General features: G+C 46.3%; 1 protein-coding gene across 1 annotated transcript in view; it reads left to right on the top strand.

Annotated features, from left to right (window-relative positions):
- Nucleotides 1-18149, top strand: part of LOC130300439 (zinc finger protein 84-like) — an 86339-nt gene that overhangs the window by 9287 nt on the left and 58903 nt on the right. The window contains exons 3-4 of the mRNA XM_056551548.1: nucleotides 12684-13149; nucleotides 17163-18133. Of these exons, the coding sequence (XP_056407523.1) occupies nucleotides 12684-13149; nucleotides 17163-18133 (1437 nt within the window). The remainder of the gene's footprint in view (nucleotides 1-12683; nucleotides 13150-17162; nucleotides 18134-18149) is intronic.

The following is an 18149-nucleotide window of genomic DNA, read 5'->3' as shown; positions in this document are numbered from 1 at the left end:
GAGTCAATGTCAATACAGAGAAAGCAATGTGGATATAGGTTTTCCCTACCCACCCACAAGCTCACCTAGGGCCCACCCTGATCATCACGCTTAAAGGGGTACTCCGCCCTAGACATCTTATCCCCTATCCAAAGTCATCACTGCAAAGAGCTAAGTTTCCGCTGTGCGTTATGACTCATGATACAGGGGCCGGAGTATCATGATGTCACGGCTCCGCCCCTATGGGGCGAGGGGGCGGAGTCGTGATGTCACAATACTCCGGCCCCTGTATCATGAGTCATCACGCACGGAGCAACCTTAGCTCCATGCAGTAATGACTCGGAGGGCTGCAGAAGAGATTGTGGGGGTCCCCAGCAGCAGGACCCCCGTGATCAGACATCTTATCCTCTATCCTTTGGATAGGGGATAAGATATCTAGGGCAGAGTACCCCTTTAAGACTGTTGATACACATAAAAGAGATGGGACACATACAAAGTCCTGCTCCGCATCGTCATCTTCAGTAGATTGAACTCTTAAAATGTCCACAACCGGATCTCATGGTCTTTACTTTGTGACAGGGAAAAAGGGCTTTAGACTTTCCCTTATTCCGGCCATAATCAGGTCAGTCCAACTGTAGTTTCTCCTACTGCTCACAGAGTCTGTTGTGTAACCTGCTCTGGATCTCTCCAACTCACCAGCAGATTCGTCTCAGCTGCTGCAGCACTTTTGGGGCAGATCCTCTGCTTCCTCCTGTTTGCTGGCTCTGCTGGTCTGAACAATTCCCCCAAGATGGCTGCAAGTACATTTCACAAAGATTCCACCTCCTCAGCTAGTTACTGCTCAGTTAAATTTGTCATCCAAAGGGGAACATCAGGTAATCCAGGGTAATATAACAATCTCAGGAGGGGGTTACATGCTCCCCCTTTAAAAAATACTTACCTTTCCCCGGCAAGTTCCTAGCCAGAAAACTTCCAACAAATAAGAACAGGACATAACATACATAGCATCCTAGCTGCCTACTGATTTAACACAAAGTATGACCACAGCAGATGGCCACCATTGATCCTCTGCACTGGGAGTTCCTGGGGTCTTTTTCTGCCTTATTTTCAGGACTCTCTATTACTCTCTCCTCCAATTCTTCACTACTCCCTTCCTCTTCATCAGTGTACACTACTGGTAGCAGATGGTCTCCATGCCAAGCCTTTATTCGGCCCTTTGGGCCCTTAATATTGTACACTGGCAGTCCTTTTAGTGTACACATAACTTCTAATAGGGTGTCATTCCATCTGCCAGCCAGTTGGTGCTTCCCAGGTACTCCTAGATTCCGTAGAAGAACTTTATCTCCCGCTCAAATTTCCCAATGTTTCACTTTAGCATCATATCTTCTTTAGTTCCGTTTCTCCACTTTTGCCACAGCTTAGGTGACCAACTTATAGGCCATGTGAAGATTTTGTTTGAGGTTCTTCACATATGAGGTTGAATCTGTTCCATCAGGGGACACTCCCAGCTGGACACCTATGGTTAGTCAGGCTTCTCTTCTTAAAGGGGTTATCCACTAAAAGGTGATTTTAGTATGTACCTGGCAGACAGTAATGGAAATGCTTAGGAAGAATCTGCACTTGTCTTGGGGCTAAATGGCTATGTTGTGAGATTACCATAACACTGTGGCTAGCTTTTTGTGAACGAGTATTTCCTGTTTGACTTATGTTTAGTTTTTTTTGTTTTTTTTTACTACAAATCCCACAATGCCATTTTCCTCCCTCCCACACATCAGCCACCCCAACCATTGAAACAAAAGATCTGTGGTTTTCAATCAGGGTGCCTACAGCTGTTGCATTAGTTGCAGATTGATCCCTCCACCCATTGAAGCAGACAGGCTCCCTGTCATCAGCTGACTAGTGAGTCAGGTCTGTGCCGCATTGCAAGCTGGGAAAAATCTGAGACAACAGTCATTTTGTATTCTGTTAAAAATAAATAGTGGGGTGAAAATCACAGAAGAATTGTGAGAAAACCGTCACACAAAGGTATAGACACTATATTATGATCTACACTAACTTTACAGCCCCTGTAGCATAGTCAAATGAAAAAATTCCTGGAATACCCCTTTAACATTAGGAAATACAATAAGAATACTGTTGATTCATGTCTTGTACAGGTATATGTGTGAACCATAGCTTCAACATGCTTACTCCAAGATCACTTCTCAACCAGCATGTCTAGGAGGGGCCTATTAAACCGCTTAGGCTGGGTGATAAGGTCTTCTGGACTCATGCACCTGCAGAATGTCCAGCAATCCCTTAATCCACTTGCTCTCAAAGTCTTTCTTGGTCAGAGTGCGATTGGGTAGACCGTAGTTTATGAAATACTTCTGCCAAAGGATCTTGACTGCAGTCACAGCCTTTTGATCTTTAGTTGGAAAAGCTGGAACATTTTAGACCCGCGTGTTATCGTTTTCAATGTAGAGATTATCCATGCACACAAGATCCATAGGTCCTGTACTATTTAGATCGCCCATGGGGGAAGCTCTCACAGGTAGGGTCTTTCTCTGGATACATCTCCTGAAGGTCTTTACATGTTGCTCGACATGCTCCCTCATGCGAGGCCAATAGAATCGGTCTTGTACTAAACCATAGGTCTTGGCCATGTTTATCGTGCAGGGCTCTCAGGACCATCTCTCGGTACCTGTGTGGTAGTACCAATTGTTTTCTGCCAGGGTGATCATGATATTTCACAACCCTATAAAGGATTTCATCTTCCACATTCTCTTCAGTATAAATCTCTCTGACCCACAGGGAGAAAAGTCAACAACTTTGTGTTCTTGGCTTTCTTGGCCCTGAGAACTGCCCCTTTATTTATTTATTTATTTTTTAACTCTATTTGTTTTTTAAAGTATTTATTTATAACTTTGTTTTTTGCAACACAATAAAGAAATAAAATAACATACAGCCGGAGATAGACCCCCCCCCCCCCCCACCACCACCACCACCACCCCAAAAGACAGGAGCAAATGAGCAGCAGTACATCATCATGCAATTAGGCAGTTGAGGATATCCACCCCCAGCTGACACCAAAACACTAAACAGAGACGCAGACAGCACACACACTCACACACATTCCCGGAGTATGCCCCTCTTCCTTGACCAAAATAGAGACAACCATGCTACCCAGGAGAACCAACTCTTTCCGGGGGGACAATCGACTCCTATAATGAGCAAGGGCATCCAGATTTTGTCAAATATCTTGGGGCATTTGCGACTAATGTACAACAACCTGTACAGCGGTACATATCTGTTAACCAAATTGAACCACCATGCAATGGGGTTGGGGTGTCCTTCCAGGCCATAATTAGAACTTTTCAAGCACAGAGCAATAAAAACTGAAGAAGTAGGCACCTATGAGAGCCAAAGGCTAAGTCATCAATAACACCCAACAGACAAACAGGGGAAAACACATAGGGGAGTTCCAAGTAGTCTGACAAGAACTGCAGCACCTCCCTCCAGAAGGGTTCTCCACAAGGATATGTAGAAGCGAGCCCACATCCGCATGACACAGAAAGCAAACGTCTGAAGAAGAGACACCCATACGGGACAGCCTAACCGGAGTGTAATATAAACGAAGGAGGAACAGAACCTGAATAAGCAGATCTCTAGCACTAACCACGGTGGGGTAATATGTCTTAACAACTGCCTTCCATTGATCAACCGTCAAATCAGGAAGATCCTCTGCCCACTTTGCAAAAGCCAACTCAAATGGATTCGGGCCCGCCGATTGCAGTAATGCATAAGCCTGAGTCAAAGGTTTAGTGAGGTCAACAGTGCCCAGAAGCAACTCCACTTCAGAAAAGGCCGGATTCACGTCAAGCGAGCCAAACTGCACCAACACTGCATGTCTCAACTGGAAGTACCTAAGCTGGGGCCAAAAACAAAGGAGAAGGGTGTGGGGGAGGGGACAAAATAGGGACCATGAAGACCAATATATATATAAGACAATCCACAAAACCGATAAGATAAAGAAGAAAGAAAAGGAAGGAAAAGGAAAAAAATAGAGGCAGAGGAGATCAAGGTGGATGTTGGTCAGAGAAGCGGTCCCATGGTTCACAGACAGAGGAACAAAGGGACAGAGTTGTTTAAAGAGGCGGTGAGAGATTCCAGAAAACGGATCTCCCGTATATGAGACAGTAAATCAGCCTCAGAGGGTGGAAGAGTCCTCTTCCTGCACTTAGCAATAAGGGTCTTAGCTGCCAGAGCAATATGCATGAAAAGCTTAAAGGGCTTCTTAGAGCACAATGGGATAAGTGTAAAAGATAAGGGGATCCAAGGAAACAGAAACACCCAAGACATCGGTCAGCAAACATTGTACCATTCTCCAGTAGTCAACTATGAGTGGGCAGGACCAGATCCCAGTCCAGCACTGGGGGGTAGCGGGGTTCAGCCTGTTCAGCAATTCCGGGGTACGATACCACCCCATAAGCATATATATATACTGGGTTTCCTTGTAAGCGGTGCAAATAGAGGCCTTGGATGCTCACTCCCAAATGACACGCCACTGAAGTAGAGTAATAGTAGTGTTTATGTCACGATTCGGCTGGCTGGAGGTGGATCCTCTGTGCCAGAGAGGGATTGGCGTGGACCGTGTTGGTGGACCGGTTCTAAGTTGCTACTGGTATTCACCAGAGCCCGCCGCAAAGCGGGATGGTCTTGCAGCGGCGGTAGCAACCAGGTCGTATCCACCAGCAACGGCTCAACCTCTCTGACTGCTGAAGATAGGCGCGCTACAAGGGAGTAGACAAGAGCAAGGTCGGACGTAGCAGAAGGTCAGGGCAGGCAGCAAGGATCGTAGTCAGGGGCAACGGCAGGAGGTCTGGAACACAGGCTAGGAACACACAAGGAAACGCTTTCACTGGCACAATGGCAACAAGATCCGGCGAGGGAGTGCAGGAGAAGTGAGGTATAAGTAGGGAGTGCACAGGTGAACACACTGATTAAGCCTGCTGCGCCAATCAGTGGCGCAGTGGCCCTTTAAATTGCAGAGACCCGGCGCGCGCGCGTGCCCTAAGGAGCGGGGCCACGCGCGCCGGGACAAGACAGACGGGGAACGAGTCAGGTACGGGAGCCGGGATGCGCATCGCGAGCGGGCGCCTCCCGCATCGCGAATCGCATCCCGGCTGAGAGAGATATTGCAGCGCACCCGGTCAGCAGGTCTGACCGGGGCGCTGCGAATGCGAGGATGCTGCGAGCGCTCCGGGGAGGAGCGGGGACCCGGAGCGCTCGGCGTTACAGTTTAAAGCAGTCTCCCAGCATCCCATATAGCAGCGCGAAGGAGGATCACTATCAGGAGGAGGAAGAAGAAAGGAGTAGATATCAGATAGATAACCACAGTTTCTCCAGCTCCATCCAGCGACTTTACGCATGGTACATAGACCATGCTGCAAGATGACGCAAGTTAGCAGCCCAATAGTATTTCGTCACATCAGGGAGCTCGAAAAATGGCCGACTGAAAAGAGCGAAGGGCAGATAACCGTACACAGACCGGCAACATCTTGAAAAATACAGCAATTTAGGAAGAATTAGATATGTTGTGACCGCCATTTCTCCATGAGAGCCCTGAATTCACGGAAAAGGGGAAGGAAATTAGTGGAATAGAGAGAGGAATAGCGAGAGGTTATGTAAATCCCAGGTAGTTAATGGCAGAAGATGACCATTTAAGAGAATAGCTAGCATGCAAGAGAGTAGACAGGAGCAAAGGAAGATTCAGAGGAAGTGCTTCAGTTTTTGAGAGATTAACCTTATAAACCGAAACTACACCATAAGCATGAAGAAACCTATAGAGATTAGGAAGAGAAAGCAAAGGACAAGAGAGGGTAAGCAAAATATTGTCGTGTAACAGGCCAATCTTAAATTCCCTATCATGAAGGGAGATGCCCATAATATCCGGATCCCCCCGGATCATGGTAGCAAGAGGTTCAATACACAATGCGAAGATTAGCGGGGATAACGGACAACCCTGACGAGTACCATTAAACAAAGGGAAAGTAGGAGATCGGGCATGAGGAAGTTTAAGAGAAGCAGTAGGAGAGGAGTAAGAGCAATTACCACTGAAATCACCACCGATACCAAATTTCTGGAGAGTAGCAAAAAAGAAATGGCCATCCCAGCCTATCAAAGGCCTTTTCTGCATCTAAGCTGAGAATCAATGCCTGTACAGACCTCCGATTGATCAAGTTAACAAGACCCACCACTCTAGTGTTATCACCTCCCTGACGCCAAGGTATAAACCCAACATGATCCTTATGGATAAGGGAGTGGAGAAAGGAGCAAAGAAGGACAGCCAAATAGCTTTTTGAGAAGAGCAATGGGTCTATAACTGGAGCAATCGTGAGGATCCTTACCGGGTTTAGGTATCAGAGTGATCAAAAAATGCAAAAAGGACTGCGGGATCTCCTCACCCCCCCTGAAAGAATTGAAGAGAGGAACAAGTTTAGGTATACGAATTGAAGAGTAAGTCTTCTAGTACAAATATGTGAATGTGTCTGGGTCGGGGGAGCGACCAGAAGGAAGAGACTTGAGGACCTCCAGGAGCTCCTCACTAGTAATGGGAGCATTAAGAACCTCACGATCCGCCCATGACAAAGTTGGCAAGCCACATCGAGATAGATAAGAATCAAGGGCAGCTGCATGCTCCACCCGGTCAGACGAAGCTGAGAAGAAAGAGAATAAAGACCAGTGTAATAGTCAACTATTACAATTATGGCTGGGTAATAATGGAGAACACCAGAAGAGTCTTTCAAGACTGAGGGGGGCTGGGCGACTGCTCGATCACGTACGCGCCTAGCTAACGTGAATGAGCCTTATTACCTTTCTCATAAAAATGTTGCTTAGCATACAACAGTCGTCGCTCAACATGACGGAGAGCAAGGTCACCCAGTTGAGCCCGAGCAGCCGCCAAGCGCCTCAGCACCGAGAGAAAGGGAGAGGACAGTAAAAGTGTTTCCAGTCTGGTAATTTGTGCCTTAAGTTTCCGGGAATAAGCCAGAGCATCATGCTTAAGTCGCGCACCCAGAGCAATACAATGCCCCCGTACAACCGACTTGTGAGCTTCCCAGAGAACAGCCAGAGAGGTAACTGATAACTTATTATTAGCAAAATATTCAGTCAGGCATGTCTGGATTGACTCCCGGGAGGGTAAGGACTTAAGTAAAGAGTCAATAAGACACCATTGACAACTCCGAAGGAAAGAGGGAGAAGAGGAGAAAAAAAGGCGAACAGAGTAGTTATCAGCATAAGATTGGCTCAAGAGAGGCATGTGAGATCATATGCACCATTGGAAGATTACCGAAAAAATAGTCTATACGCATATGCAATTTATGAGGATGGCAATAAAAGCCAAAAGAGCAATTCGTCGGGTGGTTAATCCGCCAGAGATCGTACAATGAAGAGGCCCGAATGACCTGTTGAAAAATTGAGGCTAAGCGCAATTGAGCAGGAGCAGGAGGGGCAGCAGTAAGGTAGTGGTGGTCCAGAGAAGGAGAGAAAATAAGCTTAGCAAGCCCCCAGCGTAAGAACGAAATGTAAGAAGTGTCAGGAGCATAAATATTACAGAGCAGGAGCGATACACCCCTTAGGACACCCTCCACCACCACAAAAAAACCTGGGGATCAAAGAAGAGAGAGGAAACCTGGAGCGGACAAGATCTAGAAACAAGAATAGCAACCCCAGCAGCTTTCCTATCAGAGATAGCAGAGATATTGTGGATTAAAATGATTGAGGAACTGAAAGGATCCAGAACAGTCAAAGTGTGTCTCCTGAAGGAAAACAATATCAGCCCGCAGTGCAACTAACACCCGCTGCAATAAACGCCGCTTTAGGGGGGAGGGGGGTTGGAGGAGTTAAGGCGAGCCCCTAGGATCCTGGGGGGTAGACTTCCTGTTCTGTCCAGAATGGCGGGAGCGGACAGGCTGCCAAACAGGAGGGAGATGAGGGGGAGGGGATGTCAGGTCCTAGTCTATCATCTGAGGAACAGGCAAGTCCAAGGCTGAGCAGATGGCTGGGAGATCAGAGAAGGAGCACAGCAGACCGTCTTTATGGGCATGGAGAGCAAATGGGAAATTCCACCTGTAAGGCACTTGGTGGGAGCACAGGACTGCCAGAAGGGGTTGAAACATCCGCCTTTTCCTCAACGTAAACCAGGATAGGTCTTGAAACAACTGGATAGGAGCCCCATCAAGATCAAAGTTCCGCAGAGAACGAGCTTTAGCCATGATAGCTTAATGATAGCTTAAGTTGGAAGTCGTGCACACAACAAATAACATCCCTGGGAGTGCCTGTGGCGGATTTAGGGCAGATGGCTCTATAAGGTTCGTCCAGCTTGATTTTGTGGGAGGAGGGCTCACCGAGGATAAGGTTGAAAATAGCTTCCAGGGTCACACAGAGATCCTCCTCACAAGTATCCTCCGGCAGTCCCCACACTCTGATGTTATTACGCCTCCCCCGATTGTCCAAGTCCTCAAAATGAGTATGTAGATCACTGAGAAAATCTATTTGAGAGGCAATTGTAGACTGGAGCTGAGCAATATAGGCCCTGGTGGAATCGTGGGCATCCTTCAGACCCTCAACTCTGTCAGAAACATGCTGTAAGTCTTGGCGTAGGGACGAAACTTCCGTCCGGCAGGTATCTTTGACTTCAGCAATAAGTGAACGGAAATCCTCTTTAGTAGGAATCTAGGAAAGAAGCTGACTCCAATCCGGAGGGGCAGAAGAGGGTGCAGGCAGTCCACAACAAGCCAAATCAACCTCCGAAAGGGTATCCCATGACGTTTTTTAGCCATCAGCGCAGGAGCACCGAGGGCCCAGGGGAAACTGATGGGCTCCCTTGGGAGGAGAAGCGCGGGGCCCCTACATTCAGCTTGTGTGCAAACATAATTCTCTGAGGTTTAGGTGAGGCAGGCACAATGGCGCTGATGAAGAGGAGCTCAGGGTTCAGTAAGGAGGGGGGGGGGGATCAGAGAGCTCAGTCCAGGGCCCCACTGAGACAGGTAGTACAGGCCCCCTAGCAGGAGGCTCAGGTGAGAATGGTCCAGAGGCAGAAGGACCGGCTGAGGGCACCTGCAAGCAGGATGAGGATGACCCCCGGACCAGTGAGGCCCAAGATGGCGGCCCCTTGCTTAAGATAGGGGGAGATGGTCAGAATCTCCTGTGAGGATTACTGCAGAGAGGCACCCAAAGGGCTGGAGTCCCGGGCAGGCAGGCCAAGAGAGTCTCTCACCAGAGAGTCTGGGCTGGCAGGAGCACAGTCGCATGCCCTGGCAGGAGCAGCGTCAGCAGCAGGAAGCTCCGGGAGCACAGCTGCGGAGCAGGGAGGAGGCCTCCGGTCCAGCACATGGAGAGGAGGCTGAGGTCGGAGGCAGCAGCTGCAATGTGTCTTGCGAGTCCTCCGCTGCTGTCGACTGGAGCGCAGGCGAGTTGGCAGCTCGGCTGGAAGTGGGACCGCAGGCCTTGTGCAGGACCTGTAATGGCGGGCGGCCAGGTGTGGAGGCCGGAGGCATCCTCAGAAAGCGCTCAATGTTCCCAGACGGGGCGGAAGACTGCCGGGCAGTAGAGGAAGGCTTTAGAAGGCACCGGGAGATTCTCCCTCTCTAATAGTGCATGGTCACCAGTAGATTCAAGATAGTTTGCGGCCTCGGGAGCGGCAGCAGACCTAGTGTGCGGCCATCTCCTCTCTACCCCCCAAGAACTGCCCCTTTATACCAGTACTGTGACTGGGCCTTCCTCTTATCTTCTGGGGTTAAGGTGGACCACTGTTGAAGCATGACTGGAGTGTGAATACCTCTGGCACTGCTTCTGAGGAGTGACTGATGGAGTGTATCCTCTTCGTCCTGAGTCACTACATACATTTGACAAAATGTTCCCACCCCGATATAGGAATTTCTTCGCACTTCTCTGTCTTGGTGAGGAGGGAGTCCAGGTCTGGGGGACAGGGCATCCGCACTGACATTCTTGGAATCCTGCTTGTATATCAGGCTGAAACTGTAATTTGACAATGCAGCCGAGCACCTATGTCCTGTGGCATCCAGCTTGGCTGTAGTCTGAATGTAGGTAAGTGGATTATTATCAGTCTTTACGTCAAACATTGCTCCATTTAAATAATCATGCAGCTTGTCCACAATGGCCCACTTGAGTGTCAGAAATTCCAAATTGTGGACTGCATAATTCTTCTTGGCAACCGTAAGATTTCTTCTTATGTAAGCCACCGTCTTAATCCTTCTGGATAACGTTGGTACAGAACGTCCCCTAGGCCTTCCATATTGGCATCCACAAGGAGGACATAGGGTTTTTCAGGGTCTGCATACGCCAATCAGTAGCTTCAGTGAGTCTCTTCGTCATTGCTAAGAAGGCCTCTTCACATCCTGTAGTCTATTACTTTCCAATGAGATCTTTAGGATGTCGCGCTTTACCACCCTGTATCTCAGAGGTAGTCTCGGGCAGTTTAACACTGCTTCAATCTTAGCGGGGTCCGTGGCTATTCCTTCTGCAGAGACAACGTGCCCTACATGTGTAACAGAAGTCGACATTTGTATTTTGATAGCTTTGATTGCTTGAAGTCAATCCAACACCTTCAGCAATCTCTGATCATGCTCTTCTGGTGTGTTCCCAAATACAATGTGGTTCATTTCTCCCACAGTTTTCTCCATCAGCCTAAACGTAGCAGGAGCTCCTGTGCCTCTTTTGGGCATTTTGGTAAACTGGTAGAATCCCAAGGGACTGATGTCTTCTCCCTATCCTCTTTCTTCATGGATACCTGATAATACCCAGACCTCAGGTCAAGCACACTACTGGCTGCTTGAGAGGGTGTTCAGCAGGTCCTCTATCTGTGGCAGCGTGTAGTGATCTGGCACAGTCCTCTTGTAGTCCACACATAGCCGGACCGCACCTTTCTTTTTCCACACTACCATGATGGGTGAAGCATAGGGACTTCTAGATTCTTTGATGATCTCAGCTCCTTCCATCTGTTTGGATAAGTCCCGGACATCTTCCACATCTCGAGGACATATTCTTCTTGATCTTTCTCTCAAAGGGGCAGGGTCAGAAAGTCTTATTGTATTAGGGGCACTTTTGGAATGCACCATATCCATTTCTTCTCTGGAGAAAACTCCCTCTTGGGTAGCTAGTTGAGAATGAAGGCCGCCTTTCCACTGCTGTGGTAGAGGAGAATCTCCCAAGTCAAAATCTACCAGTGCTTTAACATGATCCTTCTGTTCTGCACTCACAGACACGATAGACAAAACTTGGTCTAACAAGTGAATGACACCAAACTTCTAAAGACAATCAATCCAGACTTCCACATGTGTTCGATTCTGTATCATCACAGAAAAACTCTTACACCAACTCTTCCGCCAATCTTTTACCTCAGGTATGACAGTCCATCCCTTCTTCTGATCCTCTTCAGGCAGAAACTCAATAAGGTCTTGTCCGGTTCCTCCTAACATTTCATGGTGCATGGAGGCTATGGCTCGTAGAGTGTTGGTCTCACCAGGCTTCACAAAAACAGGTTTTTTCCCTGAATAGTGGCATAACCCTGGTTTTGTTTCTAGGGCTAGTCGATGGCACTCTTTTTCTAGAGCAGGGCTAACCTCCATCAGCAGAGGTAACAATACATCTCCCACTTCTGTCAGTTATGATGGTGTTTAGCTGGGGAATGGTTATAGTCGCTCTTATTCATCCCTCCACAGGTTGAGCTTGCGCCCCCCCCTTCCAGGAGAAGGATTTGCCTTCATTAATGGTTTGCACAAGAGTGCTAACTCAGCCACCTTCTTCCCAAGGGCTAAATGACACAATAGGGCAGAACCTTATCACCCATCTTGGCTCCCAGCAGAATCATGACTGGATCATTGGTCAAACCACCTCTCTGAATTTGCTTAGATAGTCGGGGGGGGGGGGGGTGGCACTGGTCTCTAAGGGTCAAATAGTTCATCTCCAGGGGGATGGGAATAATTCACTGCGCCATAGTCTCCTAACCCTAACCTGAAGGATTGTTGCGGTGTAGCCCCTTCTTCCTCATCAGGACTAGCGTACACAAGAGGCATCCTCCAGGTGGGGCTCCAAACAGGTGAAGATTTGTGGCTTCCCATGGCCTCTGAAATCTGTATGGAATATATTTACACGTAAGTTTGATTGTCAGAATCCTGCAGGATATCCCTTATGGCGCCATCTCTATTTCCAGTCAGATTTCAAAATTTTGGACTTACAATGTTTAGTGGAATTCTTTAAGCTCTGTGTCCTGTCGATCTTTTCTGCTGTATGTTCCTCCTTCAGCCAAACCGGTGACTGGTCAGTTATGGAAGATAACAGAATTATAATATGGATGCAGAATACAGGTGTAATATGGGCAGGAAATATACCTATGTGTAGGAATGTAAGGATCGCGGTAGAAAGGGGGTGTGACTGTGACCTGGCCCGCAAGTCCCTGATCCCTGAATGAGCGTGGCTTTTGATTGTGTATGAGTAACACTGGCCGCTCCATCCTTAAAGTAACCTCCCCTGTTTATAAACATGGGGGAACATTTGTATTAATGGGGCTCAGATAACTCCTTTTGTTATTTTTGGTCTGTGTGATAAGTTTATGATCTTTTCTGCTCATATAAAACATTCAACATGACTTTTACTGTCTGATGACTTTTACAATATTTCTTCTACATCTTATCATTCAGGGAGAAGATATGAATAATATTAATGTTCCAAAGACAGATTGGAGCCTTGATGAGCAGTATAAGGAGAACATTCCTACAGGGAAAGATCTGATCTATATTAATTCTACAGCCATAAAGGAAGAAGAGACATATGTGAGCAGTGAGGAGCAGTATAAGGACATTCCTACAGGAAAATATCCCATCTATATTAATGCTCTAGACATAAAGGAAGAAGAGGAGACAGATGTGAGCGGTGATGAGCAGTATATGGAGGACATTCCTACACGAAAAGATCCAATCTATATTAATGCTACAGACATAAAGGAAGAAGAGAAAGATGTGAGCTGTGATGAACAGTATATGGAGGACATTCTTACAGGGAAAGATCTGATTTATATTAATGCTGCAGACATAAAGGAAGAAGAAAATACAGATGTGAGCAGTGATGAGCAGTATAAGGAAGACATTCCTACAGGTAACCATCCAGGTGAGTAGTAACCACTAAATGCAGGGAACAGATTTTACGCAGTCAGCGGCAGCAACAATGTTTTGTGGAATTCTTTAAGCTTTGTGTCCTGTCTCTTTTCTGCTGTATGTTCCTCCATTCAGCCAAACCTGTGACTCAGTTATGGGAGATAACACATTTATAATATGGATGCAGAATACAGCTGGAATATAGACATGAAATATACCTATGTGCAGGACGTAAGGATCACAGTGGAAAGGGGGTGTGACTGTGACCTGGTCTGCAGGGGACACATGTCCCTGATCCCCCAACAAGCGTGGCTATCGATTGTGTATGTGTTACACTGGTGGCTCCGTCCTGTCTCTGCAGCCATGACTTCCGGTGTGGGCAGCATCTCTGTATGGCGCTGTCTGTATAGGGAGCTCAGAGAGTTGGAGCCGCGGGGAGCAGAGCGCCGGTAGCTGCGGAAAAATGATTAGAGAAAGGTATATGTTTTTTTCATTGGGCTACTACTATATGGGGGCCAACTACTTTATGGGGGCACCGAGGGGACTAAGTACTATATGTGGCAGTATTGAGGCGTAATACTGGGGGCAGTATGGGGGCACAGAAGGGACCTAACTACTATATTGGTGCTCAAAGTGGGAACTATTACTGTGTGGGGCAATACAGATATGTAAAGTGGTGGGGATTGTGCTGGATAAAGGAACACAACATTTTTGTCTGCAGATTCTGCAGAGACAAGTTTTGACCAGGAAAAGTCTTCATGGCTGTCTGGGCCAGATAGAAAAGAGTCACTGGATGTATCTGAAATCACTTATATGGTCTGCAGAGCCCTAGTGTACAGCTAGTATGCCACCAAGACCAACATCTACAAGGAGTTTGTATGTTCTCCTCTTGTTTACGTGGATTTCCTCCCATACTCCAAAGACATACTGATAGGTGAATTAGGAATTTAGATTGTGATCCCCAATGGGGACAGGGAGCAACCTGAGTGATAACAAACTGTGTACAGCGCTGCAGAATATGTAGGCGTTATATAAATAAAGGCGCTTTTATTCTGTGCTCCACACTGATATTTTACCCCTTCCGTGCCCCTACACTGATATGATACCCCTCCTGTGCCCCCACTTATTCTGTGCACCCCCACTCTGATATTATACCCCTCCTATGCCCCCACACTGATATGATACCCCTCCTGTGCCCCCACACTGACTCCATGTTTGACAGTGCTATCCAGTGTACATCTTGGTCAATGTATACAATCCTTGAACAGCAGTTGGAGGGTGCATATTGTTGTGCGGGTTGTTCATTTAGAAGCCCAGATCCTGGATCCTGAGGAGCACCTGGCAAGACTGAGATGTATTGACAACATGGAGAGGAGTCTGCTGGGTACTGAGCGGGCACTCTGTGGGGTAGAGATGGAGGAGGATAGTGGGATGGAGGTGCAGGACAGTCAGGCAGCTAGCTGGGTTATAGTTAGAAAACGGGGTAGAGGGAGAAGTGTCAGGGAGTCTAGTCCTGATCTTACACCCCAACAAGTTTGCCCGGTTGGCAGATGAGGGGATGTTAGTTCAGAGTTAGCGATGCTGCAGCAAAATACTGCCTCTGACCACCAGGGGGGTGTCTGCTCCAGTAAGGATGGAAGGAGGAGTGCAGGGCAGGCCAGACAGGTACTGGTAGTGGGGGACTCTGTTATTAGGGGGACAGACAGGGCGATCTGTCACAAAGACCGGGATCACCGAACAGTGTGTTGTCTTCCTGGCGCTCGAGTTCGGCACATCGCGGATCAGGTTGACCGGTTGCTGGGAGGGGCTGGAGAAGATCCAGCAGTCATGGAACACATTGGCACCAATGACAAAGTAAGAGGTAGGTGGAGTGTTCTTAAAAATGATTTCAAGGACTTAGGCCGCAAGCTGAAGGAGAGGACCTCCAAGGTAATATTCTCTGAAATATTATCTGTACCACGAGCCTCACCAGAGAGGCAGCAGGAGATTAGGGAGGTAAACAAGTGGCTCAGAAGCTGTGTAGGAAGGAAGGGTTTGGATTCATGGAGAACTGGGCCGACTTCTCTGTCGGATACAGGCTCTACCATAGGGACGGGCTGCACCTCAATGGGGAGGGGGCCCTGTGCTTGGGGAGAAGATGGCCAGAAGGGTGGAGGTTTTGTTTTGGGTTTTTTTCCCATATCGTGCACACTCACCATTACTATCCCTACAGCACAATTTGTTTCATTCCAGCACAGCTGGATCCATGTGTTTCATTACTGTAACTGAGTCATGTAATCACCAGCCTGACCCACAGAAAATGACATTGCTTAATATGTCAGAGGTAGTAGTAAGCCCTAGAACAACTAACTTCCTGTGAACTACAGGATGACATCATTACATAGCAGATCTCTCCTGCTAGCTCCCAGAACCCTCCCAGCTCTATCTGTAAACTGCTGCTATCTCTATTTTATCAAGATATATAGGAGTTATAAAGCTCCCCTCCAGCTCTATCTGTGTACTGCTGCTGCTATCTCTATGGGATCATGATATATAGGAGTTATACACCCTCCCCCTTCCAGCTCTATCTGTGTACTGCTGCTCCTGTAACTATAGGATCAGAATGTATAGAATTTACACACCTCCCCTCCCTGCTCCTGTCTGCTGCTGCTATGTCTGTGGGATCAGGGTATATAGTTGTTATACACCTCCCTAAAGTTGTGTTCACATATCATTTTGCATTTTTTCAGTTTTTGCCATTTATTATTATTATTTTTTTTTTTTAATCTTAGCAAAAATTTTGCTATTTACTTTTTTGCTATTTGCTATGTACATTTTACAGCAATTTTATAAAATTACGGCCAAAAGGCAGAAAAAAAAGTGTAAAAAATGCAAATGAAATGTGAACATATCCTAAAGACTATAAACACCTCAATTGTGATTATAGGTCAAACCACTTTCTCTTTATGGTAATATTTCTTTAAAAACACTCTCTGAAAAAGAAAATGCATCAAAACTGCACATAATGTGAACTGAGCTCAACACATATGAGTCTAATCAGTTCACTTGGCTTAACTCCAGCACCAACAACCTAATAAGACAACCAGGTGCAGTTATAAGACCCCACCCTCTCTCTCTGCAAAACCAGAGGATTCATGGGAAATGTATCAGAAAATCATTTCTGTTCTAAAATAGGAATAAGGTACGGCTGAGAACCCATGCCTGCCACATCAGCTAAAACAGGTAAGCACAAGGCATACACAAGAACATCTTCACTGTTCTCTAATAATAGCCTATGCTGCACTATATAAGTATAAAATAAATCCCATAGCGCTTTTTTTTAAAGGGATATTCCAGGATTTCTTTTCTTCAGCCTTTGATCCCATCACGTCTAGTTATAATCCTGTGTTATTTGCTTCTATTTCCTCCGTGCGTCACTTTGTCCGGTTTTCATGCACAGGACCCCCACCCGGAAGTGCTGTAGTGCAAGTCTTTTTATTTTACTGTTGTCTCTGACCTTTCCCAGCATTCCATGCGGCCAAAGACAATATGTCATGAGTCACATGGTCTCCAGGGGGCGTGGTTATGCTGCAGTGGGTGGGTGGATAGCATTACTTCAGTAAATCCCATACACCCTGCTATCCACCCATCCACCCACTGTAGCATAGCCACGACCCCTGTGACCATGTGACTTATGACATTTAGGGTAGGGTCACACGTAACGGATCTGCAGCATTATTTACAACCTTCAGAAGAAAGGTGTCATTACAAAGTACAATTGGTTCACAAAGGACAAGTCCTCATATTAGTCTGTATATGAAAAAATAAGAGTTATGGAGGAAGAGTGGTGCAGTTGTCCATAACAACCAATAACATTGCTTCTCACATTTTTCTCTTTTTTCGCAATCTGGTTGCCATGGGCAACTGCACCACTCTTTCTCTACTCAGGTTTTGATAAATCTCCCCATATGTCTCTTAAAAGTAAATTTCCTGGATCATTAAGGCGTTAAGATTATTGCTTAAAAATATGACTGTATTTCTTCACAGATGACTTTACCAGGAGATCAGAGGAGAATCTTATATCTTCAGATTATAAAGCAGATGATGATATCACACAAGATACATATGAAGAACATTCCATTATCCCAGATACACCCTCAGCCCTTCACAGCCAAGATCTCTCATCTCATCCTGTTATACAAGTCCGACCTAAAGATTCATCTCAGTCTGTTAAACAAAAGAAGGAAAAGCGATTTTCATGCTCAGATTGTAGAAAATGTTTTACTCAGAAATCAATTCTTGTTGAGCATCAAAGAACTCACACAGGGGAGAAGCCATTTTCATGTTCAGAATGTGGGAAATGTTTTGCTCAGAAATCACAAGTTGTTCACCATCAAAGAACTCACGCAGTAGAGAAGCCATTTTCATGTTCTGAATGTGGGAAAGGTTTTGCTCAGAAATCAAATCTTGTTGAACATCAAAGAACTCACACAGGTGAGAAGCCATTTTCATGTTCAGAATGTGGGAAATGTTTCACTCGGAAATCATATCTTGTTATGCATCAAAGAATTCACACAGGAGAGAAGCCATTTTCATGTTCAGAATGTTGGAAGTGTTTTATTCAGAAACAAGACCTTGTTAGACATCAAAGAATTCACACAGGAGAAAAGCCATTTTCATGTTCAGAAGGTAGGAAATTTTTTACTGAGAAATCAGATTTTGTTAATCATCAAAGAATTCACACAGGAGAAAAGCCATTTTCATGTTCAGAATGTGGGAAATGTTTTACTCGGAAATCTCATCTTGTTATGCATCAAAGAATTCACACAGGAGAAAAGCCATTTTCATGTTCAGAATGTGGGAAGTGTTTTACTCAGAAAACAGATCTTGTTAAACATCAAAGAATTCACACAGGAGAGAAGCCATTTTCATGTTCTGAATGTGGGAAATGTTTTACTGAGAAATCAAATCTTATCAAACATCTAAGAATTCACACAGGAGAGAAGACAATTGAGAGCAATAAATGATGCAGAT

Source organism: Hyla sarda, chromosome 1 (assembly GCF_029499605.1).
Source record: "Hyla sarda isolate aHylSar1 chromosome 1, aHylSar1.hap1, whole genome shotgun sequence".
NCBI classification, from domain to species: Eukaryota; Metazoa; Chordata; class Amphibia; order Anura; family Hylidae; genus Hyla; species Hyla sarda.
The sequence above is the reverse complement of the archived record's forward strand: the minus strand, read 5'-3'. Positions and strand labels throughout refer to the sequence as shown.